At 49.9% G+C, this 27,467-nt stretch overlaps 2 protein-coding genes across 3 annotated transcripts in view; one reads left to right on the top strand and one right to left on the bottom strand.

Annotated features, from left to right (window-relative positions):
• LOC116942330 (protein DENND6A-like) overlaps window positions 1-7,009 on the top strand; it is a 47,629-nt gene extending 40,620 nt beyond the window's left edge. Inside the window, exon 20 of the mRNA XM_032954097.2 lies at window positions 905-7,009. Within this exon, the coding sequence (XP_032809988.2) occupies window positions 905-1,027 (123 nt within the window). The 3' untranslated portion in view covers window positions 1,028-7,009. The remainder of the gene's footprint in view (window positions 1-904) is intronic.
• Window positions 6,431-26,071, bottom strand: GCC1 (GRIP and coiled-coil domain containing 1). Of its 2 annotated transcripts, none has more exons than XM_032954098.2 (13): window positions 25,974-26,071; window positions 23,806-24,127; window positions 21,886-22,140; window positions 21,119-21,237; window positions 20,327-20,455; window positions 19,711-19,821; window positions 18,636-18,836; window positions 17,149-17,491; window positions 16,189-16,607; window positions 13,279-13,541; window positions 12,225-12,347; window positions 11,008-11,110; window positions 6,431-10,608 (listed from the first exon to the last, which is right to left on the bottom strand). In XM_032954098.2, the coding sequence occupies exons 2-13, from the start codon at window positions 24,065-24,067 to the stop codon at window positions 10,402-10,404; spliced, it is 2,535 nt and encodes an 844-aa protein (XP_032809989.2). In that variant the 5' UTR covers window positions 24,068-24,127; window positions 25,974-26,071; the 3' UTR covers window positions 6,431-10,401. The 2 variants fall into 2 exon arrangements, with proteins under 2 accessions (XP_032809989.2, XP_032809990.2); XM_032954099.2 differs by having other exon boundaries at window positions 25,567-26,036.
• Window positions 26,072-27,467: the final 1,396 nt, after the last annotated feature.

Genomic DNA, 27,467 nt, shown 5'->3' with positions numbered 1-27,467 from the left:
TACACTGGGATGTTTGTCCAACTCAATCCATGAGCGTTTAAACCATGTGGTAGAAAACCAGACTACCCAGAAAAGCATCCTTGCATGTGAGGGTGGGGGGGGGGTAACACTCAAACCCAGTACAGATGGAATACAGATGGAAATTAATCCACTTCCTTGACTGCCACCATACCCTGGCAAGCCAGGAAAGGAGATGGCGACCTCGACGCCCACGTGACGAAATTTGTCCGGTGATCCACCAACCCTTGCTGCCTGCACGGTGCCGGATTACAGGCCACGTGCGACACCACCGCCCGGATAAAGAAGTCTTAGTTTGGCTCCCTGAGCCACAGGCATGCCTGCGGCTTCCTCGAGGCCACGACAGCGTGCGTATGGGCGCGGTGGGTTTGTGACTCGGGGTGGGTTTGTGACTCGGGGAGCGTTGAGTCGATACCCGCAGAGTAGGCCAGGAATGATTGGATTCAAATCAATTCCTTTTTTTCGGTTCTAACGCTCATGCGGCAAACCTCAATAATTCGCACGACAATGTACGGTGCGTGAAAACGACGTGGCAAAATGCAACATTTTAGACGGGACAACCGAGACGGAACAAGGAAAACAATCTGATGATGGTAATGAATGGCACAAACAAATCATCTGCTTCGACTCTGTGACCACTGCATTGCAAGTGCAGCGTGCGAACCATCACACCGCGGGGCAGCCTCCATTCCAGCGACGTGCGGTGCCGTATGCTACCGACCGTACATTTGTAAATATTTCAATATTGCCGCATCACACGAGATCACAATTATGAATGCTCTAATGGCTGGGCAGAACCCTCGTGCGCTTCCTGTTTACGGCGTCGCGGTTAAGCCGGCCCCGGCAGTGCGAACGTATTCCGTGCTGTCTCCTGTCTCCCTGCCAGCTGCTGGCGGAGCGTGCCGGACTGTCGTTGCCTGAAGACACTCAGGCCAAGCTGCGGGCGTGCATGCACACAGCTCTGGGGGCCTTGCCCAAGGACCTGCAAGCGGTTCTGAGCCGAATGTAATTCCACGCAGTGACATTCGGGGGTTTGCCACCTTTGAGATAAAAAGACAAATTGTGGAACACGTCGCGGGAAGGAGAATATCCCGCAGTACAGGAAGAAGCGTAGGTACACGTATGGGCTCGAGCGCTGCGTTATTACCCAACTGACAAAAAAAATCTGGGCTTCTCATGTCCCCGCGACGATTTGCAGATTTCCCAGGGCAGCGGCCTCACCAAGAGTGCGGTCGTGGGAAAGCCAGGTCAGGTGGTAACGCTAAAGGATCACAATTATGTAATTGTCCACATTGGGGAATCAATTTACCCCAAAACCAGGGATCGACAACCTGCGGATCCGGAGCCGCATGCGGCTCTTTAAGCACTCCTTCGTAAAGCTGTTTACTAAGGGCCACCGCCTGGTATTCACGTGTGCATTGCGGCTCTTTCAATATTGTTGTTATTCTTTTGTCAACAAATTCGAAAAAAAATGGCTCCTCTTGTTATTCTGGTTGGCGACCCCTAGCCCCGTACTAAGTAGCTGCAAGACTGTTTGTGCATTCTTTATTTTAAATGTGCGCACTGTTGCCAAGCTCGATTTGTATAACACAGGTTCGGCATTTTACCCGTTACTAAATAGTAGGCGTGTAACGGTGCGTCGATTAATCGATTTAAATCGATCGTTATGGTCACGAAACATGGATTCAAACCGTCCATGTGAGAGAATGGATCACTTTTGATTTATATGCAAATCACACGCACATTATGTACTCTTACTAATGTAGTAGCAGCAGAAGGAGAAGAAGACATTAAAAACAATTAAGCAAATCACCGAGTGGATGATGCACATGCTCACCGGTGAGGGATAGCGGTGCGGATTTCGTGAACTGTCCATGCAGTGAGTTTATTAAGGGCGCTGCGATGACGATATGTTAACTCCCTCGTCTGGTATACAGGAGGTCGTGGGTTCGATCCTGACCCTGACACTTGCTGTATATTTGGAGTTTGCGAGTCTCTCTCTCTCCCCGTGGTCGCGTGGATTTTTCTCCGGGCCCCTCCGGGTTTTTCCCTCCACATTTGGAATCAACGCCACGTGTTTCAAGTATTTGGTTGCTAGACATTTCCTCGTGATGATAAGCCACTTCGTTGAACTATCATTTGTGGCCAGGTCGCTTCTGAAAAAGAGCTATATAACCCAGTGGGCCTTACCTGGTAAAATAATATAAAGTTTAGTTTAATTTAAAAAATTGAGTGTTTCGTTTATTTTCGAAGGGGGGCCACTTTAAGATGATACCGCTGGGTGGCGCTGTGAGGGGGGGGGAGAGCACGTGGCTCGCAGTCAGAAGGTTGAGTTCACAATCCCCGGTGGGGGGGGGGGTCGATAAATCGTGTACCACTTTGTGGGATGCCGGCAGTTGGTTGTCCTATGGAGACACTGGCCTCCCGCCATATGAATGTGGAATGAACTTCACCGGCTAAAAGCTGTAGAGATGAGCACTGCACCGTGCTCGTTTACAGGGGGAAACAGTGACTGTTTTAAACAATTCATTCAAATGTTTTGTGTATATCTGTTAAGGTTAGTTCATGCACTGCTACTTTCACAATCACCGCCGGTTACCATTAATGCATTAGCGAAACCAATAGGCAGTAAGAACATTTCATATGGCGCACTCTTACGAGTCCAGTCCATCACGAATGTGCATCGATCGCACGTCGAAGTAGGCTCTCTGGAACAACAACATCGTTTTAAGTCTGCTGCGGAACTGTCTTGAGACTCAAGGATGGATCCCGAACGTGCACTGGCAGCGTGTTCCAGGTCGTTTCGCCGGAGACCCCGAAGCTGCGCTGGCCGTGTCGCGCGCGATGCTCAAACGCGGCGGCCACAGCGGCAGGTCGCCGCGAGCCACGGGGTCGTAGTCGGAGTCGATTTGGGTCTGTTGAAGCTGGTACCCACCGATCGGCGCGATAGGACGGAGCGGATTGATGGGGACCCTTGAAGATGAGTAGGCGTCATTTATACGCGATCCTGTTTCCTATCGAGACGAGCTGCAGCATCTAACAGCCACTGGAGTGGCCGCAGGCGAACAGAGCCGGCACAGCCGGAGACGCTGTTGCAGTAGCCCACGCGGCTGATCGTGAAATGCGTGGACGAGCATCCTCGCAGTCTCCACAGTGACAGCCTGTGCGCAGTTGTCGAAGCGGGGTAGAAGCACCGTCTAGTCAGGCGCCTGATGCGAGCACTGGTTCCCCCAAACTCCAGGTTTCCATCTGTACCAATCCCATGCAGGCAATGCGTGGTTGGTGATGTGGGCCAGCGGTGGCACGACCACCGCTTGTTGCAGAGCTTCTGAAGAGGTTTTGCAACAATTAACCACGGCCGGCCACCCTCGTTAAGACTGCGGGTGTATTAACAATAACCCACACCTCCGATTAGCACGGCTGGCTATGTACGGTGCGAAAGAAGTTCAACGTACGTACATAGAACGTGTGTGCCGTCCGCTTCACAGTGGACGTTAAAGCCACGGTCCATGTCAGGGTACATGTTTGTCAAGTTTTGAAAAAGTGCACGTGAATTACTCAATTGGGGTTACGCATAGCAATCATCGCCCCCTACTCGCAGACTGATTCCCACTTGCAGCCCGGTGCTGAATCAGTGGCCTGCAGGTGGGCATTAGGTACCTTTTTAAGTCACCTTGTACCACATAGGGACAGCTGCTACTGGGGGTTCCCCTTCGAATAGCTGACATGAGATGTGATCTAAGGCACCTTGAGATACGGAGATGTTTAAGCGTCATAAAAGTGCACAAATTGTGATATTCACTATTTTTCGTGAAAAGTTGACCGTAAATATTGGCACGCATGGAAAGATATCGCTGATTGGGGTTACGAAGACTGGAGTTTGGGAAGCCTCGACTTAGGCGTTTGCATGACGGTTTTATTTTAAGAAAACCGCACAGGTCACCAGCCTAACACACAACTTGCACTTAATATACTCTATTGCCTATTTATTGAAAATAATAGAGTACGTGTCGAGTTCCAAAATGCCAGGCGTGCCGACACATACGACACATACCTATAATCGCGTGACTTCGAGATGGGGCTAGTGGATCGTGGAAAAGGTGGAACAACAATCGCATTGTCGAGGCACCCTCTGGCAGAGCAGAGATGTATTTGGGAGACAGTACAGCAAGTCGGTGTTTGCCTTGTGTCAGTTTCGTAAAATCGTATTTGCCGAGCATGGGTCCGAATGTCTATGATGCAAATCAACAAGAACCTGGGAGCACTGCAGAGAGCAGAGCAGATAAGAACTAACGCACGTCTTGAATTTAGTGTGGTTATAGGGACGTAGATGATGGAAAGGAGTTCCAAATATCATCGCGGTAAGAGGAAGGGATTAAGGGATGCGGTCGCGTCCTGCGCGCCGGTCGTTGAAGACTTTATGGGCGAGGGGCAACAGTCGGTCTCATTAAATGGGTCCCGAACATTGGTTGCGGTTCGAAGCAAGAGTTGAGCTCTCCAATGATTTAAGTCGCCCATTACTTGACCAATCGGATGACGCGAAAATAGTTTGCAAAAAACGAGTGTCACGTCTGTTGCCACGTGTGCCGCTGGACGGCAGGCGATGTGCAGGGTGACGTTATTGGCATCGTCAGCCGCCGTCACGCTGGGCGTCGCTTGTAGGGGGGTTTCCTGCCTTCAGGGGATGGGATGTGGGGGTAGCCATCATTGTTAAAATGGCCCGAGTAATCGGTCACAAAAAAATGCAATCTTTCAGTTTTTAGCAAATTTATCGACTAAACGTCCCAGCGTGAGTATCAAGTCGTGACCGCTCGTGAGGACGTCGGACAGTTCGAGTATTTATCAAATACTGCGCCCTTTATTTCCTCCAAAGTCAAACAACCCAAGCAGCATCCTCCTGAAAAAGTCTCGAGACTCCAGCTTTCTTGGGTAAACAAGTAATAATGATCATTATTGCTATATAACTCTACATAGAATATAATGACCATTATTGCTATATAACTCTACATAGAATATAATTATCATTATTGCTATATAACTCTACATAGAATATAATGATCATTATTGCTATATAACTCTACATAGAATATAATAATGACCATTATTGCTATATAACTCTACATAGAATATAATAATGATCATTATTGCTATATAACTCTACATAGAATATAATAATGATCATTATTGCTATATAACTCTACATAGAATATAATAATGATCATTATTGCTATATAACTCTACATAGAATATAATAATGATCATTATTGCTATATAACTCTACATAGAATATAATAATGATCATTATTGCTATATAACTCTACATAGAATATGGAGCCCTCGTATTTTCCCCCCATAAGACGTTTTGTTAAATTTTGCCACGAGAAGTGTGACTTTTCATTCACAAACTAATGTTGGCTCGAGCAGCTGTAGGGAAAGTCGGGGCGATCGTAGAATACGGTCAAGAGGGCAGCGGGCGCGAATTGAGAACTTGTGCTGGAGATTGCGCAAAACCCACATTCCGTTACGGCCTCTTGTTACTGCCCAGATTCGCCTGCAGGCTGTAGGTCCGCTTGGCCCGAAACGAAATACTCCACCACTGCTCGGCGAAGGAGTTGAAGCGTCCGGGTGTGGTGCTGGTCACCCGTCACTTTGTGCCGAGCCCATGCGGTGGTTGCTGTTTTTGACGTAACGTTGCTAAATTATAGGCACGTTAACAACACGGGCGCTGCACAATTTAACCGCTACGCAAGGCTTAAAGCATATACGCCTGTGATAAACATTGCAATACCGTGAAGTCCCTTAACGCCACTGTGTGTCAAGACACAGTGGTACAGGCGATTATGTCAACGGGTGGAACCAAAAGTACTGTGTAGGTGGGGTAGTAATAATAATAATCATGTAAAGTAAAATCGCTTTACAAAAAGTAAGGCAGTTCAGACTAGTGTTTCTCCTATCGTGCAACCGTGTAAAGTAGTAATGACAGGTTTCACAAAATTCTCCTGCCTGTTGTGTATTTCCAGTCTAACAAAATCGGTCTTAAGCCACCAACTACCTAACACTCGCACTCTATATGTGTGTATGTGTATATGTACTTGTGCGTCACATGTTAGTTAAGTTAAAGTATGCAATGTCTACACGCTATATGTGTGTATGTGTATATGTACTTGTGCGTCACATGTTAGTTAAGTGAAAGTACGCAATGTCTACACGCTGTTGGCAATTGCTGCTGTGGCAAGCCTGGTTATATTCACAAAGCGTAAAATTGTTTATCTTGACTGCTTAAGTATACAAGCAGCGCATTCATAACACACGTGACTTTGTCGAGTTTTATTATAGATTAAAAAAAACCGGTGATATATCCTCGTACCAAAAACATCGTTACATACTTGTTTAAATTAAAATCAAGACACAGTTGCATTATTCCACTTTTTAATCATAAAAGCCACTACAGGTATTAACATAATTACATGACTGTTCCGAGTACAGATTCAGAGGCTCAAGACGGATGCATTTACAACAATGCACTTGAAGTTTGGCTGTTTGTATTTTACCGAAGGCTGTGAATAGACGATGGCAGTGCGCTTAAGACGTACGAATGTGTTTCTTAATGACTTCGAATGGAACATCACTGTCGCAGCTAATACTTGGGACAATGTATGACTCAAGCGGAGCCGGTGAACACACCCACAGATGAGGCAAGGTTCCCTTTAAGAGAACAAGTGTCGGAAGGCAATTGTGAAAACTCGCCCATGGACATGCGTACGGGTTTATCAGAAGAAACTATTGTGACATGTCAAGAGTAATAAAATGACGGAGACTTTCTTTTTGTTTCGACAAAGTCGGTTCTGTGGCTGTTAACTGGCCACGGATAAAGCCAGGCGTCAATAGCAATGGTTACTCTTTTGAGCGCTGTGCGGTGGAGCTTTAATAACAGGAGAGAAGCAATGATGCGCTGAGTCTGGACACAAATAAAGCACGTGCTGTACATTTACCGAGTGGTGCCTAATGTGTGGTGTGTGGCCAAGGCGATGTGGTGCCTAGATGTTAACTTCCTCGCCTGGTATACAGAAGGTCGTGGGCTCGATCCTGACCCCAGCATATTTGGAGTTTGCATGTTCTCCACGTGGTCGTGTGGATTTTTCTCAGGGTCCTTCGGTTTTTCCCTCCGCATTTAGAAACATGCGTTTACAAGATTTGGCTACCATAAGTGTGCGCGTGATGAGCCACTTCACTGAGCTACCATGTATGGTCCGGTCGCTTCTGAAAAATAACTACAGAGCTCAATGGGCCGCGGTTTTGCCTTTTGAAGAATTACAAAATTTTGGTCATTGGTCCCTTAACCTTGGAGTCAAAAAAGTCTCTGGTCATTGACGAACACAACTCATGGTCCGACACTCATGAAAAACACACGTGTGTGTGTGGACTCTTGAGTGTTCCCCTTTGGCGTATATAGCATTCCTCCTACGTACATTAAAAATACTCGAAGGAATTGGCCTAACATCTCAATCAAGGTCCTCCTGGAAGTTCTGAAGACTCATTGAGGCTTTTCTGATTTTTTAATTCTACTATTTCAAAAAACGTAAAGTTTTTATGAATCAACTAATCAAGATTTGTTGATTCTGAAAATATGGGCAGCATGCTAACTGTGGGCCTAAAACAACCAATCGCTGACCCGACCATAGTTCAGCATCATATGGGGAGAAAGTTGTAAAGCTAAGGTTTTGAAATGCAAGGTTCTTACATACACGTGCATGACATTAACGGTCAAAACCTCGTGTTTTACAACAATGCAGCAGTTTGAGCACTGAGCTCCAATCATGGCAACCTGGGTCCAATTCCTGACCACACACGACCCTGGTGACAATTTATATCAAACCCTGGCCTCGGCTTCCTCTTGGCCAACATGATATAAAATAAGTGCTCTCGACAAGTGTGGACATCAGAACTTGTGGTTCTGGCCCTACCGCCCACTCGTGTGCCAGAGCGGCAGATGCCCGCTAACGTTTGCCTGTCAGCGCTGTGCGTGTGTACAATGCATGCAGTTTCAAGATTAGTTTGTAGTTTTATACGTGAGGTGTTAACCCTGATGTAATAACATGGGGTGTGAAAATCGAATACATTACAACTGAAAATATTCTTATTTGCAATGGTACATTTACAAGTGTAAACTTGGGTCACGTAAAAAATGTTTTATGCTGGCATTAAAATATGCTAAACATTTTTTGTCCACACCGTTGCTCTTGTCTGTCCGGAATATATAACGATTATTCTCTGTGGCATCAGCTGCGTGCATGAACTATTGTGAGATTTGGTTGAGTACGTGTAACATGAATGTGTGCGCGAGTGTAAACTGGCCTTGTATTCTTGCGTCCACGTGTGCATATGCATGTGTTGATGTGCGTGCATTTTGGGCAGCGGTGGTGCAGTGATGTAAGCAATCAGATATGAACCAGACGATCTGGATGCCATTCCCAGCCAGGGATAACATCAGTGGCAAATGGTGTCTGGGCCTCCCCGAAATTTAATCGATACTAAATGAGTATATGATGCAATGAACATACACAGCACCAGGATGACAAAGTGGGCAAAGATGTTATGCTAGAGGCACCACTGCTTCTTGCACTATGGGTACTCATAACAGCACTTACCCCAACAGTGTAGTTATAAAAGTGGATCTTTATGTGTCTGAGAGCGATTGTGTGCATGTGTGTCTATGCTTGCAAAACGTGGAGCCATTTAAAGCAACATCCATGCCGGTTTAGAACATTCCGGCTGGCCTGTCCACGATCCATCCTGGGTTTAACCACACTGCATTGTGCGAGGAGCTCAAAGATCTGGACACAGTCCCATCACAGTGAGCTCCTCAGGCAAGCGAGGATGTATTAGCTGCTGGGTCTGTGATGCCTGCATGCCCAGCCACTGAATGCCAAAGCAGTTTCTGTTTGGCCAGATAGATTGGGTTAAATGGGCGTGGCACGGGCTACTGAAGAGATAGCCTGTGGTACAGAAGGATATGGAAGTGATTGGACTTGCTGATGACTGATACCAGCGGTGTCAAGATCGGCCTATGTGGAGGGAGCTAATGAAGGATGCTACTAGGCAACAACAGAGGGCAGAGGAGGGCGCTCACAATGGGCAGAGCCCCGGGAAATTAAAACACAACAAGTTGGCACAGTCGGGAGCACAGGTGGTGCATCTGCCAGTCATCTTAGTCAGTCTATCCATGGCACCCCTTCTGTTCCGTGACTTTCCGTCGGTGAGCCTTCGACACTTCAGATGGCCTCAAGGTGCACCTAGCCTGGCACAAGTTGTCGTGGTGACATCACCGCCACTTAGTGGCCACCCACCCCTTTGTGTGCCGTACCCGCCTTCATAGGCGCTCGCTAACATTACTTGTCCCAACAGTCTGTTAAGGCTATACGGGGGATCTTCATCTATGTTTGTGTGCATGCATAACACGTGTCTGTCCTGTGACCTTTTGACAGTGAGCCATCGACACTTCACGTGATGGCCTCACAGTGCCACCGCATGCACCTAGCACAAGAGCTGTGGTCAGGTCACCGTCACTTAGTGGTGAATAGCGCTCATTTGTTTAGCACGTTGGTTTCCGCAGACACTCGGTATCCAAACGTAGTCTTCCGGGTTAGGCCATGAGTTAGAAAATGTTCTCTCATGCTTTTTCCATGCACAATTATGGGCATCGTCAACTCCTGAAGAGAAACTCCTGAAGTTGCCCGCAGGAGGGCGGGACAAAAGCTTGAGAGAAGAAATGCTAGAGGTGCTCGTAGCGGTGCGTGGCAAAAGCTTGAGAGCATTTCTGAAAGATGCCCGCGGTAGAGTGCGGCATGTACTTGCACACCGTCAGCTCCTGAAGATAGCCGCAGTGGTGTGTGGCGAAAGCTTGCGAGAAGAATTTCCGAAGGTACCCAGAGCAGTGTGCGACATGTACTTGCGCATCCTCAACTCCTAAAGACGTCGACTGTAGGGCCTGGCGAAATCTTGAGAGAAGAGATGCTCAACACGTGGCCTGAATCACAACACCATACTTGGTTTGTTGTTGTTGTTGTTATTGTTTCTGCGATGTGAACACGTGTGCATTCACGTGCAGAAGAACATACTTGGTTTGTTGTCGTTGTTCATCTGTGAACACGTGTGCATTCACACGCGGAAGACCATACTTGATTTGCTGTTGTCGTTCTAACTCTGTGAACACGTGCATTCACACACTCTTGGTCTGTCGTCGTCGTTGCTGCTGCTGCTGCTGCAATGTGAACGTGCAAGCAGTCACGCGCGGAAGACCACACCTTGTTTGTTGTTGTTGCTAGGTGAAAGCGCGAGCAATCACGCGCGCACGTCGAGATGCAACGCGAGCGCTTACGAGCGCTACGAGTGCTTGAGCGCGACCGCCTGCCGCTCCACGGGGCTGAAGTGCAGCACAGCGGCGATGGCGTTGAGCGCATGCTGCCTCCCGCGCGCGTCGCCCAGCGTCAGGTAGCGGTAGACCACGTTCTTCAGGTACTCGAGGCTAGCACCGTCGCGGCCACGCTCGCGCGCCCGCTCGTCCAGCATGGCGCGCAGGCTCTGCACCTCCTGAAGGGCGGTGGGAGTAAGGGGGGGATAATGCGCGTGCACGTGTGAGAATAACGATACCCAGCGTGTGTGTCTTGTGCGTTCGTGGGGAGCAGTAGCGTAGCGGTTAGCGCGCTGCGCTACGAACCCGGCGACCCGAGTTCGATTCCCGCTCATGGCCAATACCAGTGACGATTATCTGAACTGGTCCTGGGCCTCCTCTAGGTTAGCTCGGCCTCAAATGAGTACCTGGTGCGATGTGTAAACATAGCCACTCGGAAGACAAAGGCGGCTGAGTGTGGTGCTGGCCACCCACCCTCTCTCGTGAGCCGTGCAGGCATGGATAGGTGCTCGCTAACAGCACTTGCCCCAAAAGTCTGTTAAGGCTAATATACGGGGGATCTTTGTGTGAGCATTTACCTGTTGGTGCTTCTCTTCAGCCGTAGCTATCTCCTCCCTGAGAGCCCTCACACTCCTTTCCAGGTCTCTCTTCTCTCGACGCAGCGCGGCCATCTCCACCTCCCTAAAGCGCACGCACAACAAGAGTTGCTTTGCGTGGTTGCCGATATAGTCACGTGTTGGTTACGTGCAGGGCTACATTATGGGCAGCAGAGGGCGGTGTAGCAAATGCATTGTCCTGTTCTAGGCTCCCACATCACTGCTCCTTCACCAACCCGAACTAACCCGTGCTACCCACACGGCATAGGGAGGGCTTTCATGTAGCAGTGGGGTTGACAGAGAGCTGTACATGTGTGTTGTGTATGTCAAGATGATTGTATGGTTTGAAGGCATGCTGCATGCTACTGGCTATCGGAGCAGTGTTGATATACATGAGCTACGCGAGTGCTCAAGTTGTACGATTGCACGATGCTAAGTTAGTGCATGTACACATGAAGCAAGTACGTGTGATGTACAGGATGTGAATTATATAGTTGTCTCTGTATATTTAGGTTTTAATGTGGTTTAGTAGTAAATAATTGAAAGTGGAGGAGGCTCGTGAAGGACGCTACTGGGCATTTGTAGACAGTCGCTATCCAGCAACAACGGAGGGCAGACGAGCGATGCTCACAACAACGAGCGTAGCGCCGGGTGGCAAAAAACACAGCAAGTTGGCACAGTAGAGAGCACACGTAGTCATTGGCCAGTCATCTCAGTCAATAAACAAATGGCACCTGGGTCTGTCCCGTGGCCTCCTGCAAGCGGGCATTCGACACTTCACGTGGCCTTAACGTGCACATAGCCTGGCACAACCACCGTGGTGACGTCACCGCCACTTAGTGGCGAATGGCGGTTGTTGTTGTTATAGGTTGTAATTTGTAGCAATATCACCATGTGCTGTGTGCAAACCATAGTTGTCGATATTTTATGCATGGTTTGTATGTATTCTGTATGCTTCGTCAATGTTCTCAGTATATGTGGCCATGTTTCTATACGAGCTGTAAGCTAACCATGGTTTCTTACGCACTATGCATGTTCGTTGTATATTGAGCTGCAACCCCTGTCCTGTTTCTGTGGGTGCTGTGTCCATGCTGTGACTGCGTGCTGTGTTCATGCTGTGTCTGTGTGTGTGGTGGCTATACTGTGGCTGTGGGTGCTGCATCCACGGTGCGACAGTGGGTGCTGTGCTGTACTCTCACCGCCGGGACAGCTGCTCTGCGTAGTGCAGCAGCATGGCCTGGCTGTGGGCCGGTAGCTCCAAAGCTTCGTGCGAGAACTCTGCCGCTGACACCTCCTGCCCGTGAACGCCGCCCTCCACCGGCCTGTAGCCCAGACAATGGCCATTGAACAGCATTCACTGCTTAAAACACATCACACTTGGACAAGGTGTTCATTCCCGCCGCTTTGACCTAGAGGAAGATATTTAATTTTTCATTTCAATTTCGTAGCACTGCCATTATATAAGATGTCCGACTAATAATTTCAGAGTGTTATTTAAAAAGATATACTTTATCGTAGATTGTGTGCTTTGGTGATACATTAACAGGCAGTTACCGGACTCAGTGCCAAATTGTAAGAAAACAGACCTGCCCTACTCTCATGACGGGCTTTTGCACGCCTGCTATCCAATGATCTGGAGGCAAGATCGAGATATGATCATGGCCAAAGCCACATGATGGCAGCACAACTCGCCAATGCTTTATAGCTTTGGCCAGATCCCTCAGCTGCTGTGCAGTACACACGTGACCTCCAATGTCGGCCCTAACAGTGTCCCGGCATCTGCTCTGAGGTCTTCCCCTCAAGTCGCCGGACTTGTGGCGACCACTCCGATTGGAGGTAACGATTGGTGAATCACGAAAATTAGTTAAACGCTCGGCTACGAAACTCTCCACTACAGCTGGACCCAGGTGAGATGTTAGGGGCGCCATGGTGGTGTGATGTTAACTACCTCGCATGGTACACAGGAGGTCGTTGGGTTCAATCCCAACCACGACACCTGTATATTTGGAGTTTGCATGTTCTCTCAGTGGGGGCGTGTGGATATTTCTCTGGGTCCTCCCATTTTTTTCCTCCACATTTAGAGTGGCTGCTAGAAATTCCCAAAATGATAAGCCGCTTCGTCGACCTATCATTTGTGGCCAGGCCGCTTCTCAAAAAGATCCGCGCATAGCTCAGTGACCTTACCTGGTAAAAAAAAAAAAAAAAAAATTACATCTTTAGTAAATAGGCGCCACTGGGCCCGCGGGGCCTCACCCGCGGTTTGACGCCGTCACGTGGGGTTCGGCACGGCTCCCCGCGGCCTGCGCCGTGGCCCGGAGCGCTCGGATCTCGTGCTCGCGCTCCGCCAGCAGGGCGAGCGAGCGGTCACGCTGCCGGTGCATCTCGCTCTCCAGCGCGAGCACTCGCTCGCGGAACGCCGCCTCGGCGAGGTCGCGCTCGCGCTGCCCGCGCTGGCGCTCGCGAGCGCCGTCCGCGCGCAGCTCATCCAACTCCCGCCGATGCCGCCCCGCCAGCTCCTGTGGAGGCACGGGGGGTGGGGGGGGGGAGGTGAGCATCACGGCGTGTTTACGTGTGTGTGCGTGCGTGTGTGTGTGTACGTGTGTGTGTGCGTGGGGAGCGGTGGTGTAGCGGTTAGCGCTACGCTGCGCTATGAACCCGGCGACCCGGGTTCGATTCCCGCTCACGGCCAACACCGGTGACGATTATCTGAACCCGTCCCGGGCCTCCCCTAGGTCGACTCGGCCTCAAATGAGTACCTGGTGGTGTGTGTAAACATTGCCACTAGGGAGACAAAGGCGGTCGGGCGTGGTGCTGGCCACCCACCCCCTCGTGTACCGTTCCGGCCTTCATAGGTGCTCGCTAACAGCACTTGCCCCTACAGTCTGTTAAGGCTATATGGGGGATCTTTGTCTTTGTGTGCATGAGAATGTGGGGAGTGGTAAGGCCTCTCTTAGGTCGGTTTGAATAGATGCTTGCAAACAGAACTTGCCCCGACAGTATGTCGAGTCTATATGGGGAATCTTTGTCTTTGGTGTGGGAGTGGTGATACAATGGGTCATACAAAGCACTGTGAACCTGGCGACTAGAGTAGGATTCCTGGCCAGGGCTAACATCAATGACAAGTGGTATCAGAAGTTAACCATAGCTTCCCATAGGTCAGCCAGTGGAATTTCCATATACAGGTAGTCCTCTACTTATGATGGAGATGCGTTACGACGACCCCATCGTAAGTCAAAAATATCGTAAGTCGAAGATGGCCGAGCCTACCCAGGAGTCTTAAAGAATGGTGATAATTGAGCAGAACAGAGCAATTTACAGTACCGTACTGTATAAACTATATACTGTATGTATTTATTCATTACAATACTGTATTGCACAGTAAAAAGTAAAGTAAAAAAACAAGGTCAATTCTTAGCCTAACTATATTAACTGCAATTAGTTTTTTTCAGGAAACAATCCTATCTGCGTTTGCCTGCCGCGTGAAATTTAAAATATTTAACAATTTTGTCGTATCGCTATCGCAAGATCGAAATATCGTAAGTCGGACCGTCGTAACTCGGGGACTCTCTGTATTCTAGATTTGAAGTTTTCGTGACTGCAAGAATCCATACGCTTCGGTTTTATTCGGTAAAGTCACGTGGGTACAGCTCACATCCCATGAGCCGTGTGCCCAGCTTTGGGATTGGCTCCCCCAGCCCACGCTCCGCCCCCATACTCACCCTGCCCTCGTTTCCCCTCCCCCCACCCTCCTCAGCTATATAAACCCGTGTTAGAGCGATCTCTTTGACATATCTCAGCAACTGTCTTCGCTGCGTTTGTCCCCACCTGATGACGGACGCTTGTGTTGCACCCGAAACGTCGTGATTTAATTGTTGTTTTTATTTTATTTTTTACCTACGTGACCTTACCGAATAAAACCAAAGAGTATACTATCTGTATTATTTACTTCTGAAAAGCACGTTACCATTATCTTTATGTTCTTGGTATGAACAAAACACCCACAACAACCGCCATTCGCCACTATGTAGCGGTGACGTCACCACGGCGCTTGTGCCAGGCCATGTGCACGTTGAGGCCACATGAAGTGTCGAATACCCGCTGGCAGGAGGTCACGGGGCACACCCAAGTGCCATGGGTCGACTGAGATGACTGGCCGATGCACCACCTGTGCTCCCTACTGTGCCAACTTGCTGTGTTTTAGCCACCCGGCGCTCCGCTTGTTGTTGTGAGCGTCGCTCCTCTGCCCAGTAGCGTCCTTCACGAGCCTCCTCCACAGAGGCCGATCTTGACACCGCTGGTACAAGTCCACTCAGCTCCACATCCTCTTGTACCACATCACTCCATCTCTTCTCTCGCCTGTGCCGCGCCCATTTAGCCCCCTCTATCCGGCAGAACAAAAGCTGTTTAGGCATGCGATAGCTGGGCATGCGAGCTACATGACCCAGCCAATGCAGCTTTGCCTGCCAGAGGAGCTCACCGATGGGACTTTGTGAGCTCCTCACACAATCCAGCCTGGTTAATCCCAGGATGGATCGTAGGCAGGCCAGCCTAAGTTTCTAACCGGCGAAGATGTTCCAATAGGGGGGGTCCACGTTTCGCAAGCGTAGAGAAGGGAGGCCATGACTGTGGCCGAGAAGACCTGAAGCTTCATGTGGAGCGACAGACCAGGTAGCTTCCACACAGCATTACGCAACCGATGAAAAGATAATGCCGCTCGACTTATTCGGAGTGAGACCTCTGCTGTCAAACCGGAGCCGGTCATGAGCACGCTGCCCAGGTATGGGAAACTCTCCACTCTCTCCACAACTGCCCCATCACCAATTGGGAGTTGTGGGGGTGGAGTGTCTGATGGTACAAAATACCCAGGCAGGTGCTTAGTTTTGGTGGGGCTGATGGTAAGTCCCCACCTTTTAGTGGTACGCTCCAGGTTCAGCTGCAGCGCCTCCAACTCCTCCTCTGAGTGAGCAGCAATTACCAGATCATCGGAATACATAACGTGGTTGACCAGTAGGGAGCCATCCCTTGACCGCACCACGCAGCCCAATACAAACAAGACGGACAAATAAAAGACGTAGAAGCATCGATTCATAGATCGGATCATGACCCCCCCCCGATTAGAGGTTTGACGTCGGGAAGTCGGCGCCTGCACCCACCCGCCCCTACCTGGCAGTGAGAGCGCAGGGCGGCGTTCCGCTCGCTCAGCTCCGCCAGCTGCCGCCCCAGCTCGGCCATCTCGCCCTTGTCACTGAGAGGGCGGCCCCAGCCGCGCGTCGAGGTGCCGCGCAACCTCCGCGCCGCCTCCTGGAGGCCCAGCACGGACGCCTTCTCGCAGTCGGTGAGCGGGTGCTGCATGGCGTCGTCGGCGTCGTTGTTGGCGTCATCGTCGTCGGCGCTGCCGCCGCCGCCGCCGCAGTCATCGCCGTCGACGCCGATCCTTTTCATGGCAGTGTTGGTGGCGCGGTCGTGGCCGCGTGCCGACGCGAGGAGGGCCTGCACCCTGGCGAGCTCCTGCTCCAGTGAGGCGACGTCCGGGTGCCGCGCGGATTGTGCCCCTCCGTGGCCAACAGCTTTCAACGCCAGCCCTGCAGCGGGGCAACAGCCCCTTTTGAGCCGTCGTTGTCGCGTTCACAATTCAGAAGTCAAGTTGAGATGCGGAATTGAGGTGGCCGTTTGGCTCGGATGACAAGAGCACCGAGCTGGCACCACTGAGATCCTGGGTTCAAAGCTGGGCAGCCACCCATAATTAAACCAGCTTCTTAACCGTACAAAGTTGATGGTCTTAGCCTAATCAGCAACAAGTACGCAAAAAAAATATTTGGGATTTTGACATAGATTGATAAAGTTCCAGCTCTGAGAATTGACAATATTGGTTTGACTGTCATAACGGAAGGCACATAGAAACGTGCAACCACGGGGAGAACATGCAAACTCCAAATATACAGGCGTCAGGGTTGGGATCGAATCCACGACCTCCTGTATACCAGGCGAGGTAATTAACACCTCGCCACCATGGCTCCCACTTCCGAGATATGATTAAATCAGGTGCATTCCCGATCATTTGGTTATAGCCCTGGAAGCCCAATTAGATCATAAACAATACCACGGTAAACAATTCACCCGAACCTGAACCGAGCAACGATCCATCGGCATCAGTCGACGAAATGTCCACAAAACCTCCAGTGGACGACGCTGCAGGCTCCTCCGCCTTCCCTCCACACGCGGCCTCGGCATCGCGGAGCGACGCGCTGCCGCTAGTGCTGGCGAGCGCGGCAGCGAGGGCAGCGTTCTGCTGCGCCAGGCGGGAGACGGAGTCACGCAGGCGGGCGGCCGTCTCCTGGTCGCGCTGGCGCTCGCGCGCCGTCGCGCCCAGCGCCGCCGAGATCTCGCCGATCCGCTCCTCCAGCCCCGCGGCGCGCTCCTCGCTGCACTCGGCACGCGCCCGCAGCGCGGCCTCGGCCTCCAGGGCCTGCAGCCACCACCAGGGGAATACGAGAGCATGAGAGCACCAAATAGAAGAGTTTGTTTTGATGAAGAAGAAATAAAAATGGAATGCAAAACAAAAGAGTTTACTGTCTGTATGTAACATGGAATTTATCCTGTAACATACGTAGCCAACCGTGCCAATCGGTTTAGGATGGATACAATTTTATTATTCAAGCGTCGGAATGTGACCTACAGTGTAAATGGCTACACCGCAGGTCTTGCGTAGAGGGATAAAGTGTGGGTACTCCCACCTCTTCCAAAATGTCCAGCCAGGGTGGAAGAGTAGGCCAAAAACACCCTGTAGAGGAGCTCTCTGTAGCTCCCTGTGTCGTGAGCAAGACATTTCAAGGCTGCAAACTTAACAATACGCGACTGCATCTCATAACTTTCGTTGCCCAGTGGACGTGTTCGTGGACGCCCCCTTCAAGTTTCAAATTTGTTTAGTTTAACCAGCTGAGAACTCAGGAGAACAGGATAGTCTCATTTGCAAGAGTGACATGGGGCATAAAGACTACCAGTACGAGACATTGATTGCTATGTAGAATCCCAATTATGCAGTAATTTCTGCATAATTTTCTAATTTGGCAATGTTGGACCCTGACACTGGCACACAATGACCTAATCTTGCAAATGTCAATGGATCTTTAAGGTCCAGTGTGAAGTGGATGGTGCTTATTATTACAGTTCCTACAACCGCAGTAAAAATCAGAGCGGCCTGCTGGATTTGAACCTCTACTACAAGCGGCCAATGCACAACCACGGGGCCATGTCATCGCTAATTCGTCGATTAGTTATTGTGCAGGATATGACAAAAGTTTTTATTTTACAGGCCACACACCCTCGGTAACGCGTCCTGTGGTGTGTATTATGAGTTACAAGCTTAATTAATTAGAAATAAGACCAGGCGTGACTCCATGCTCTGACGTGACATTAACCCTCTGAGCCACCCCAGCTACTCTGCAGATTCCGGTTTTAGCCAACATACAAAAAAATACTTAACACATAATTCATCAACCATCCTAAGCAGGACCCTCCTGAGAGAGTCTTGAAACTGATGAGGCTCTCTTGGACGAGCGAATGAAGCTCTACTGTGGCTCGCGTTCGTTACACGTGCGGCCGGCTGGTACCTGAGTCGCTTGCAGTTGCAGCTGCGCTCCCAAGCGGGCGGCCTCCTCTCCCGCCTGTTTGCGCGCCCGCTCCTCGGTGGACACGGCGCGTCTCAGCTGCTCCTCAGACTGCACGAGCTGCGCCCGCGTTGCCTCCAGCTCTCGCTCGAGCCGTGAGAGAGTGGCTCGGTGCGACGCCATCTCCTCCGAGCCCACGCTCGCCTGCGTAGCGGGCGCACATCCGGATAAACGCCCAGGAACTTGTTCGAGCAATAACTACTACGGTTACGGTTGACCGACAGAGGGTCGTAACGCAGAGAGGTCCGCGTCCATCTCGATCTGGCACAGCCAGGGGTGATTGAGGCCTGCCAGCTGGACACGCTTCAAATCGCCACTTGGCATCACTCCGCACCTCGACGTGACACCTAGCCGTAGAGGAGGGGGGCATGGATTTGCATGTCAACCGGCATTGGCAAACACACGGCCACTTACCAAGTAGAGTGATGCGTGCCTTTAACCCAGAACTTCGGCGACATAGGTTGATGGAAATGTAGATTTGCACAACAGCCAACAGTGTTGGACTACAAGGTGGTCAGGAGACATCAGCAAGTGAATCCATCTGTGTGGACCCTCGACTGTTGTCCATCCATATGCATGGTGGTTTTTCTCCAAATACTCAAATCCGCACAAGGCAGTGCTCATCTCCAGTGATTAAACTGATCCAAAATTCAGTCGCAGATCAAATTAACATACGAGTTTTGGCCAAATACATCGATACAGGATGGCCTATTCTTGCAAATGACATTACAGGGTTTTTAATTTACACTTTTAAGCATAAAATAGGCTTCGTTAAATTCCCTGTAAAGCTAAAAACAAAAGTGACTCCCTGCTCAGTCAAGCAATCTGTCGGTGCTCATCTCCGCTGGCTGCCCTGATGCAGCGATGGAAATTTCACGTAACTACCAGGGCCAGACACATGACAGTAAAACCACCATTGAGTGTTACTCACGCTATCGACTCCCGGAGGGATGGCGAGTCGAGTCAGGGACCGCTACTCAGAACGGGCAGCACGGGGAATCGAACTGTCGGTTCGCACCTGTGCGGACTTGGCCTCTTCAAGGGCAGCCTCCGTGCTGTTGGAGCGGGCACGCTCCTCCGCCAGAAGCCTCTGCAGCTCGCGTAGCATGGCACCATGGTCAGCCTGCTCCTGAAGCCCGCACACAGCAAACAGCGCAGCACAGAGCGACGTCAGCATAGCGCTGGGGTAGCGGCGCCGCCACACTTAAGAATGGTTCCCAGCAGTTACTGGTCAGATAACAGGAAGAATGCGTGAACTTGACCCCACGCGTTATCACGCATAAGAGTTCTGCTACACTATAGTTATAGTAACAGCTACGCAATTGCAGGCTACCGATTCAGTACGAAGCGTACTGTTCGAGCGCTACTATCTCCTTAAAGGTTCTGTCATCAGGACAATCAGCGGTTATGTCACCTTGCTGAAGGGAGAACAATGGGGGTTCAAAAATACCGTGAATCTTTTGTGAGCGTCTCTTAGCCATATCTAAAAACTACTGGGGGGGGTGTCTGGACATCCTCTGCTGCCACACAGGCGGCTGTGCCCGTGACGCTGGCGGACACGAGGCATCTCGCACAGCTCCCCTCACAAATCGCTCGCACCCGAAACGAGTGCGGCAGCCGTCCCTGGCACAAACCTGCTCCCTCTCCTGCTGCTGAGCCAGCACGCGGGCGCGAGCCTCGGCAAGCTGCTCGGCGAGCCTCCGCGCCTCGTTCGCCTGCCGCGCACGCTCCTCCTCCGCCCGCCCGCTCGCATCTTCCATCTCCTGCACACGGAGAGACGCAGCCGACAGTTTCAGAGAAAGTCAAAGTGGTTCCCACGTCAAGCTAACCAGCGTGGAAGGATCCGTTTCAAAGCCTACAGGGTGCTAACTGCAGTGAAGTGCTAGCACGAATCGTCATACAGCAAAAGTCAACCAATTTCAGGGGAAAGTTCGTACCTAACTCCCCAACTACAGTTCAGGGCATGTAAGAATGTGTCTCCTCGGATTGAAATGAAGATGGGGTGATGTTATGCACTCCTACATGCACTGTGAATTAGAAATTGTATGGTCCTATGGTGATGGTGAGTCTGTTTGTGGGACAACCACTTTTCGCTCACTAAAATGTGGTGCTCAATGATATCGTGAGATTAATAGATTTTTAAACCTCCAACTGGGATTTTCTAATGTGAATTGTGAATGTGAATGGCGGTCCAACTATTACGTTACACAGCCAGATAATTGTTAAACGATGTGAAATTATCAAATAAAGACTTAACTAGAATGATGTATCATAATATGTGACCAACTGCTTAATTCAGCTCAAAATTACATGCGAGTGGATGCAATAACAAAGGTGAAGGAATTGGAAAAAAATGAAGATTGCTGTCGTTAATCTATCCATGCGAGGTCACATTGACATCATGTCCTTTGGCTTCCATCTCTGACCTGGCGCAAGCGTCTCTTCTCAGCCTGGTAGGCGGCCTCCATGCGAGACTTCTCCTGTGTGACCGTGGCCAGTGCGGATGTCAGAGTGGTCAGATGTGACTGCTCTAACTCGCCAGCGCCTACGATTGCACACAGACATACGAAACAGACCAATATACATCTACAATAATAGTGATGGAATAGTTTGAGTTCCCCGATGCGTTTTTGGGTTGTGCCGCGTGTTGTTCGGCATGACATCCGACATTTCGCCAGACCTACTGGAAGCTTCTAAATATTCAGTTACTGGAGAAGCTTCCAGTGCTCTAGTGAAAGATCATGAAGTTTAAAATATCTACACTTAATCAAAGGTGGTTTCCTGGATACAAACCCAGAATATTAATGGTGCCAAATCAGTTGTTGCACAACCCGGATTCTAATCCGGATTGCTCGGCTCATAGTGCAGTGCATCAATCATGATATCACCACACACACATACAGACGAAGATCTCCTATAAAGCCACGCAGAAAGTTTAGAGCAAGCGCTGTTAACGAGCACTTCAGGCCAACATAGCACATGATGTGGTGGTGGCCAGCTTTTTTGTGATGTCCACACACCATGAGCGGAGGTGTATGTGCTCCCAACATCTCCAGATACCGATTGCACCGGTGGGAATGCATGGCCCGAAATTTAACCGGTGTCAACAAGCTCAACGTTCACTGTAAAAAGCCACTACCCAACCACAAACGCGCAGACACACACACACACCAATATGCAAATTAACACTCACGAGTATCATCATTTTCTTCATTCCCAGAGCCCACAGACTCTTCCTTTCCATTGGTCCTTTCGCCACCTCTGTCCACGGACGTGCCGGATTCCGAGGCTCCGCCCCCTGCCGAGGATGAAGCTCCACCCACACAGGAGGCTTCTCCCAGACCCGTGGTGCTGCCGTCCGTACCGCAGCTCGCCCCCGTGTCCCCACTGTCACCCGTCTCGGTGCTCCCGTCGCTCCGCACCGACAGCCCGTCCTCGCTGCCCGCGTCTGTTGGTCAGGACGGCAACTTTAACGTCTGTGATTTGACCCGCCCCCCCCCCCCCGAGGGCCAAGACTTATGACGGAGTGGCAGCCAAGGAATAGAACGTATCTCAGAGAATATCGCCCATAAAGATGGAGCAATGGTGTGAGGTGTTTACATTGTAGGCTTGTGAGAGATGGCAATGGTTTGGGAAGGTTTTCATCCGGTAGTGGATTGATCATGGCAGACGGTGATGATTATTTCACCACTAAGAGTCTGTCATTTGAAAAGGAGACTTTAGGTTATTACAATCTGCATAAAGACAGATTATTATATTGTGAATACAATTTTGTCTGTTTATATGAAGTATGAGATTTAACCAAGGACAATGGGCTACATAATGTTACTGGGATTATTGTTAGTTTGTTTCCACCGCCCTATTATATTCCAATTGTGCAAATTTATTGTCACCAGATGAAGGAATTCCAGTAGGACCACTAACAATGAGCACAGCAACACCGTGCAATGTGATTTAATGGCCCCAGAAGATTGTCACAAAATTATTTCTGAAGTCACTTTATCCACACTCGGGGTACACTTTTATTTGCCCCATGCCCGTCAAACTGAGATTGTGAGTCCTCAGTGCTATAGTACACCAAAGGGAAAACTAAATTTAGCATGAAGCTTTCTTATATCGTCATGCATGAATGGGAAGCATTGACTCACTACGCTTGATAAGCTGATTTTATCTGAGATGACTGAAATTGAGCTTCGTATCTCAGCATTCCTGGTTTGGTGTTCTGACATGGGATTAGCAATCTAAGTCACAAGGCTCCCTAAACATTACAGGCTCTTCTTCTTTGGTTCTTTTGGTAAAGTCATGTAGAATGAGAATAAAATAATAAATTAATGAAATAAAATAATTAAATTCTCACGACGTTTCGGCCACAACACAAGTGGCCTTCATCAAGTGAAGGGACGAGACTGTCTGGAGGACAGCGCAGGAGTGAACACAGTCAAGCTCAGACCGTGACCTTTAAGCTGTGTGAGAAGAAACAGAGCGCCTTGACAAAGGAATTAGCATAAAAATTAGCATGCTAAGTCCGCCAATTAAATGCTAATTTTTATGCTAATTCCTTTGTCAAGGCGCTCTGTTTCTTCTCACACAGCTTAAAGGTCGCAGTCTGAGCTTGACTGTGTTCACTCCAGCGCTGTCCTCCAGACAGTCTCGTCCCTTCACCTAATGAAGGCCACTTGCGTTGTGGCCGAAACGTCGTGAGAATTTTATTGTGTTATTTTATTTTATTAATTTATTTTATTCTCATTCTACGTGACTTTACCGAAAGAACCAAAGAAGATGAATCCTTGCAGTCACGAAAGCTTTAAATCGAAATTACAGGCTCTTGTATGAAAATACTCTTCTGTAATGATTCTTGGTAAAATGTCCAGATGGCTATAGAAACCACGCCATCAACTCCATACAGACTGGCTCTATGATGAGTGTCCTAACCACTAGACCACAGATTTTATTGGAACGATTTAAATATGAATCTCAGCACTGTGGTGATGAGCACTGCATCTCACCGCTTTAATGTTCTGACGGCATAGCAAGCAAACCTGCATCCGTCTGCATATGCAGGCCACATGCAACCTAACGTTTGGAATTACGTAAGGGCAATGGACGCACTTACTGAAGGGAACCGAGGGCGCTTGGGAGCGCTGGCGAGCGCGCTGGGAAGCGCTGAGCGCTGTGAGCGATGCCTCCAGCGCCTCCTTCTCCTTCGCCAGGCCGCGGTAGGCACGCACCACATCGCGCAGCCGTGTCTGGTAGCGCTCCAGCTGCCCCCGTTGGTTGTCGACCAGCTCCTGCAGCTGGCGCCGGTTCATCGGAGCTGCACCACCTCCCGTGCCGCCCCCAGAACCCCCGACCAGGCTGGCCGCCAGCTTGTCCATCCTGACCCGCTGACGCCTGGCAGCCAAGCAGACGGAACCAGGCACTCTTCACTGCTTTACCTGTGAGACGAAAAAGGATTCGCTTTGTGAACTAAGATGCTGAAACAAAAGTGGTGACGCTGCCTCAATAGCCGTTTGGCTGAGCTGTGCCACACAAAGCCTTGCTCCGACACAGCCAGTTCACAGCATTCTGTGCAAAATTCCACATTATTATATTTGAAAATATGAAAGACAGCATTAACTCTCACCCTCACGTGCCATCCACGAACCAATCGCCAACTTCTTTACCTTACAGGACAATGTTGTGACATTCTCAAACGAACCCATACACGTCCCTTCCGCTTAAACTGCACAGGGTTTGGTTAGCATTGCTCTCTTCACAGTTAGAGGACCAAGAACAAGATCTTGCCACTACTGCCACTGCGATACTTGCACCCATATTATCAGTATCATCTTTGTGTACGTGACTTTACATGTTTACCACAACCAATGTGCTTATACTGCATCTCCTGCCAGAAAATATCCTGTTCACGGATACAGGTGAAACACAAGACGTGATCTGATCATGTCCAACTATATTCTCACAATTACCCTACCCACTACCAGTAAGGCCCTTACTCTTTAGACCTTAACACGGTCTAAAGGCGCAAATATACCCTTTCGCTCAGTAACAATACAAAATGTTAATACAGTACTTGCATATATATTATGTTGTGTACAGTGTATAAATACAAATTCGCATTTCAGTATATGGTTTGCATATTACATGTTGCACTTTCATACACACGATTATTTAAATATCATTGACAGTCAGTTGCGTACAGGTACACGGCATGATTATGAACATCCTGTGCACATAGACTACACAAAGATCCCCCGTGTAGCCTTAACAGACTGTAGGGGCAAGTGCTGTTAGCGAGTAGCACCTGTGAAGGCCGGCACGGCACACGAGGGGGTGGATGGCCAGCACCAAGCCCGGCCGCCTTTGTCTCCCCAGTGGCGATGCTTACTACACACCGCACCAGGTACTCATTTGAGGCTCAGTCAACCTAGGGGAGGCCCTGGGCCGGTTCAGATAATCGTCACCGGTGTTGATGGCCGTGAGCGGGAATTGAACTCGGTTCCCCGGGTTCGTAGCGCACCGCGCTAACCGCTGCACCACCGCTCCCCACGCACACAACCAGAAACTACTGTGCATGGGTTACAACTGACACTTCACTTATAGTATACACACACATTCACATTAATACCGTACTATAATACAGTACAGTATATGCATATACGCAAAGCACGATGCCTGTGACCGAAGCGTCGGGGAGTCCTCTTGACTTCAGTAAAGACCTCGGAAGCAAAGCATGCACTCCGCCTGGATAGTGCTTGGGTAGGCGACCCCCCCAATATATCAGGCGTTATGTGGACAGTGCAGCAAAACTCCACTGTTGGTGTGTACTCCTACGCTCCCACGTCTATGTTCCCCGCCTTGTCCAACCCGCACTGACCAGCGTGGTTGGAGTACGGCGGTCAGGTAGGCCACGGCGTGTGTGGAGGCCCTCATCCAGCAGTGGAGAGACCACAGGGTGCTGCTGCTGCTAACGCGTTCATCACGTGCTGTGATTTTTAGACACGCCGCATAGCACCGCCGTGAACGAGCGAGGGGGCCGTGTGACAAATTACGGCGATTCTACATTCCTGTGCCGGGGTCAAGTCCATCCCACACCGTCGGCAGCCGATTGTTGAGGATAACGCCGAACTTTAATGAGTCACCAGTTGACGAAAACCACGGCCATGATACACGCCTACTGAACGATAATTGGGCGTTAAGTTTTACGTTATATTTGTTATTGTTATTATGGTGAAACCCCCTAAACAATCGAGACAATTCAAGCGGATAACGAAGCGGCGTTACCTTGCGCTGTGATAGCGGCCGACCGGGCGTTACATTCCCTAGAGCGCATAAGGCGAGCTCGCCTTCTGATTGGTCAGAGTGGCGCGTGTCCGGCTCGGGCGTTTTATATCCGTTCTAGATTGGATAAAACCGAGAGACGTGACGTCTGAGTAGCCAATCAGAGCAAGGGGATCGATGATCCAGCGCGCGTGTGCACTGAGAAAAACAATGGGGGGGATTGTGGCGGGGGGGGTGGCGGAGGCGGGGGTGGTGGGGGGTGGCGGAGGTGGGGGTGGTGGGGGGGGCCGTGGGGGGTGACGGAGGTGGGGGTGGTGGCGGAGGTGGTGGGGGGGGGACGTGGGGGGAGCAGCGAGATGCAGTAGGAGCACGTGGCACTTGAACTCCACCAGGAGACCGCACGTGTCACTTATTACTCACTTCACATTTTTCAAGAGTCGCAAACATTGCAGCGTATATATTCCGACTGTAACTATTTTCATATGCCATAACGCAAGGCGTCAAGTTACACATGGTGAAGGATAATGACGGGAGTGGAGGCGAATGAATGGAACTCTCGCGAGAGAAAACGTCGACCGGGGATGATGGTGGAGCGATGGAAACTCGTGTGCAGGTGCCATGTGACAGAACTCAGGATCACGAGAGATGGCTGCAGTTGTGGGGGAGGCCTTCATCCAGCAGTGGATTGATCATGGATGATGGGGATGACATTGTTTTGCTTTGTGTAATATACAGTATACCGTACATTGTACAGTACAACTGGAGCGGTGCTATGATACATATTTAACGCTGTGTGGCCTGAAATTTTTTAAAAAATTGCAGGCGAGGTTTCGGGCAATGGCCCTTCATAGCAACGTGGAACTACTTAACACAAATGGGGCCTTATGAATTACATTTTAAAACACCTTTTGTGATGACCAGTTTTTAAATTGGCATTTCAATAAATGTAACAACAGGCTTTTGCGACAAATTATTCACCATTGATGCTTGGGTTAGATCGCGAACGAAAAATGGGTGTCAATTCATAAAGTTGTCACGTGAACAAAAGTGCCAATTTATTTCCAGAAAATTTTGTATGGCACCTGCCTGATGATGATGATGGGTCGCAACAACAAAGCGAAACTTCGTACCCAATTTGTTAAAATGTTGCGGAGTGCTCTCCAACACACCCGCGTGCCGAAGCAATAATACATTTTACCTGTCGATTATGTTCTGATATAATAACAATGATTATATGAAATATGTTAACAATATAATTTCACTACGCGGCACCAGCACACACACACGTTACACGTGTACAGCAGTGACGGGTTTGGGCCACGTGGTGGTAGATGGGTGGTGGGGGGTGGGGGGGTGTTTGAGGGAGGGGGGGAGGGAGTTGAGGGGGGGGGCCTCTTCCGGTCGGGGGCTCAGATGACGTCACGCGCGGTGACGTGTCCGCCGAGGCGGCGGGGGGGGGGAGGGTTGTAAACCGCCGGTGACGTCACGCCCGGTGAC

This window comes from Petromyzon marinus, chromosome 14 (genome assembly GCF_048934315.1).
Source record: "Petromyzon marinus isolate PM22_M1 ecotype Great Lakes invasive population chromosome 14, UKy_Petmar_22M1.pri1.0, whole genome shotgun sequence".
Lineage (NCBI taxonomy): Eukaryota > Metazoa > Chordata > Hyperoartia > Petromyzontiformes > Petromyzontidae > Petromyzon > Petromyzon marinus.
Note: the sequence above shows the minus strand (reverse complement) of the source record. Positions and strands in the feature narration are given on the sequence as shown.

Excerpts from the sequence above, each read along its gene's own strand:
- GCC1 (XM_032954098.2), bottom strand. The coding sequence starts at position 24,067 with ATGGACAAGCTGGCGGCCAGCCTGGTCGGGGGTTCTGGGGGCGGCACG. Across the intron at positions 16,608-17,148 it reads TGGATCGTTGCTCGGTTCAG|GGCTGGCGTTGAAAGCTGTT; the intron begins GTTCGGGTGAAT and ends GCCCCGCTGCAG. Across the intron at positions 11,111-12,224 it reads GCAGAGCAGCTGTCCCGGCG|GGAGGTGGAGATGGCCGCGC; the intron begins GTGAGAGTACAG and ends CGTGCGCTTTAG.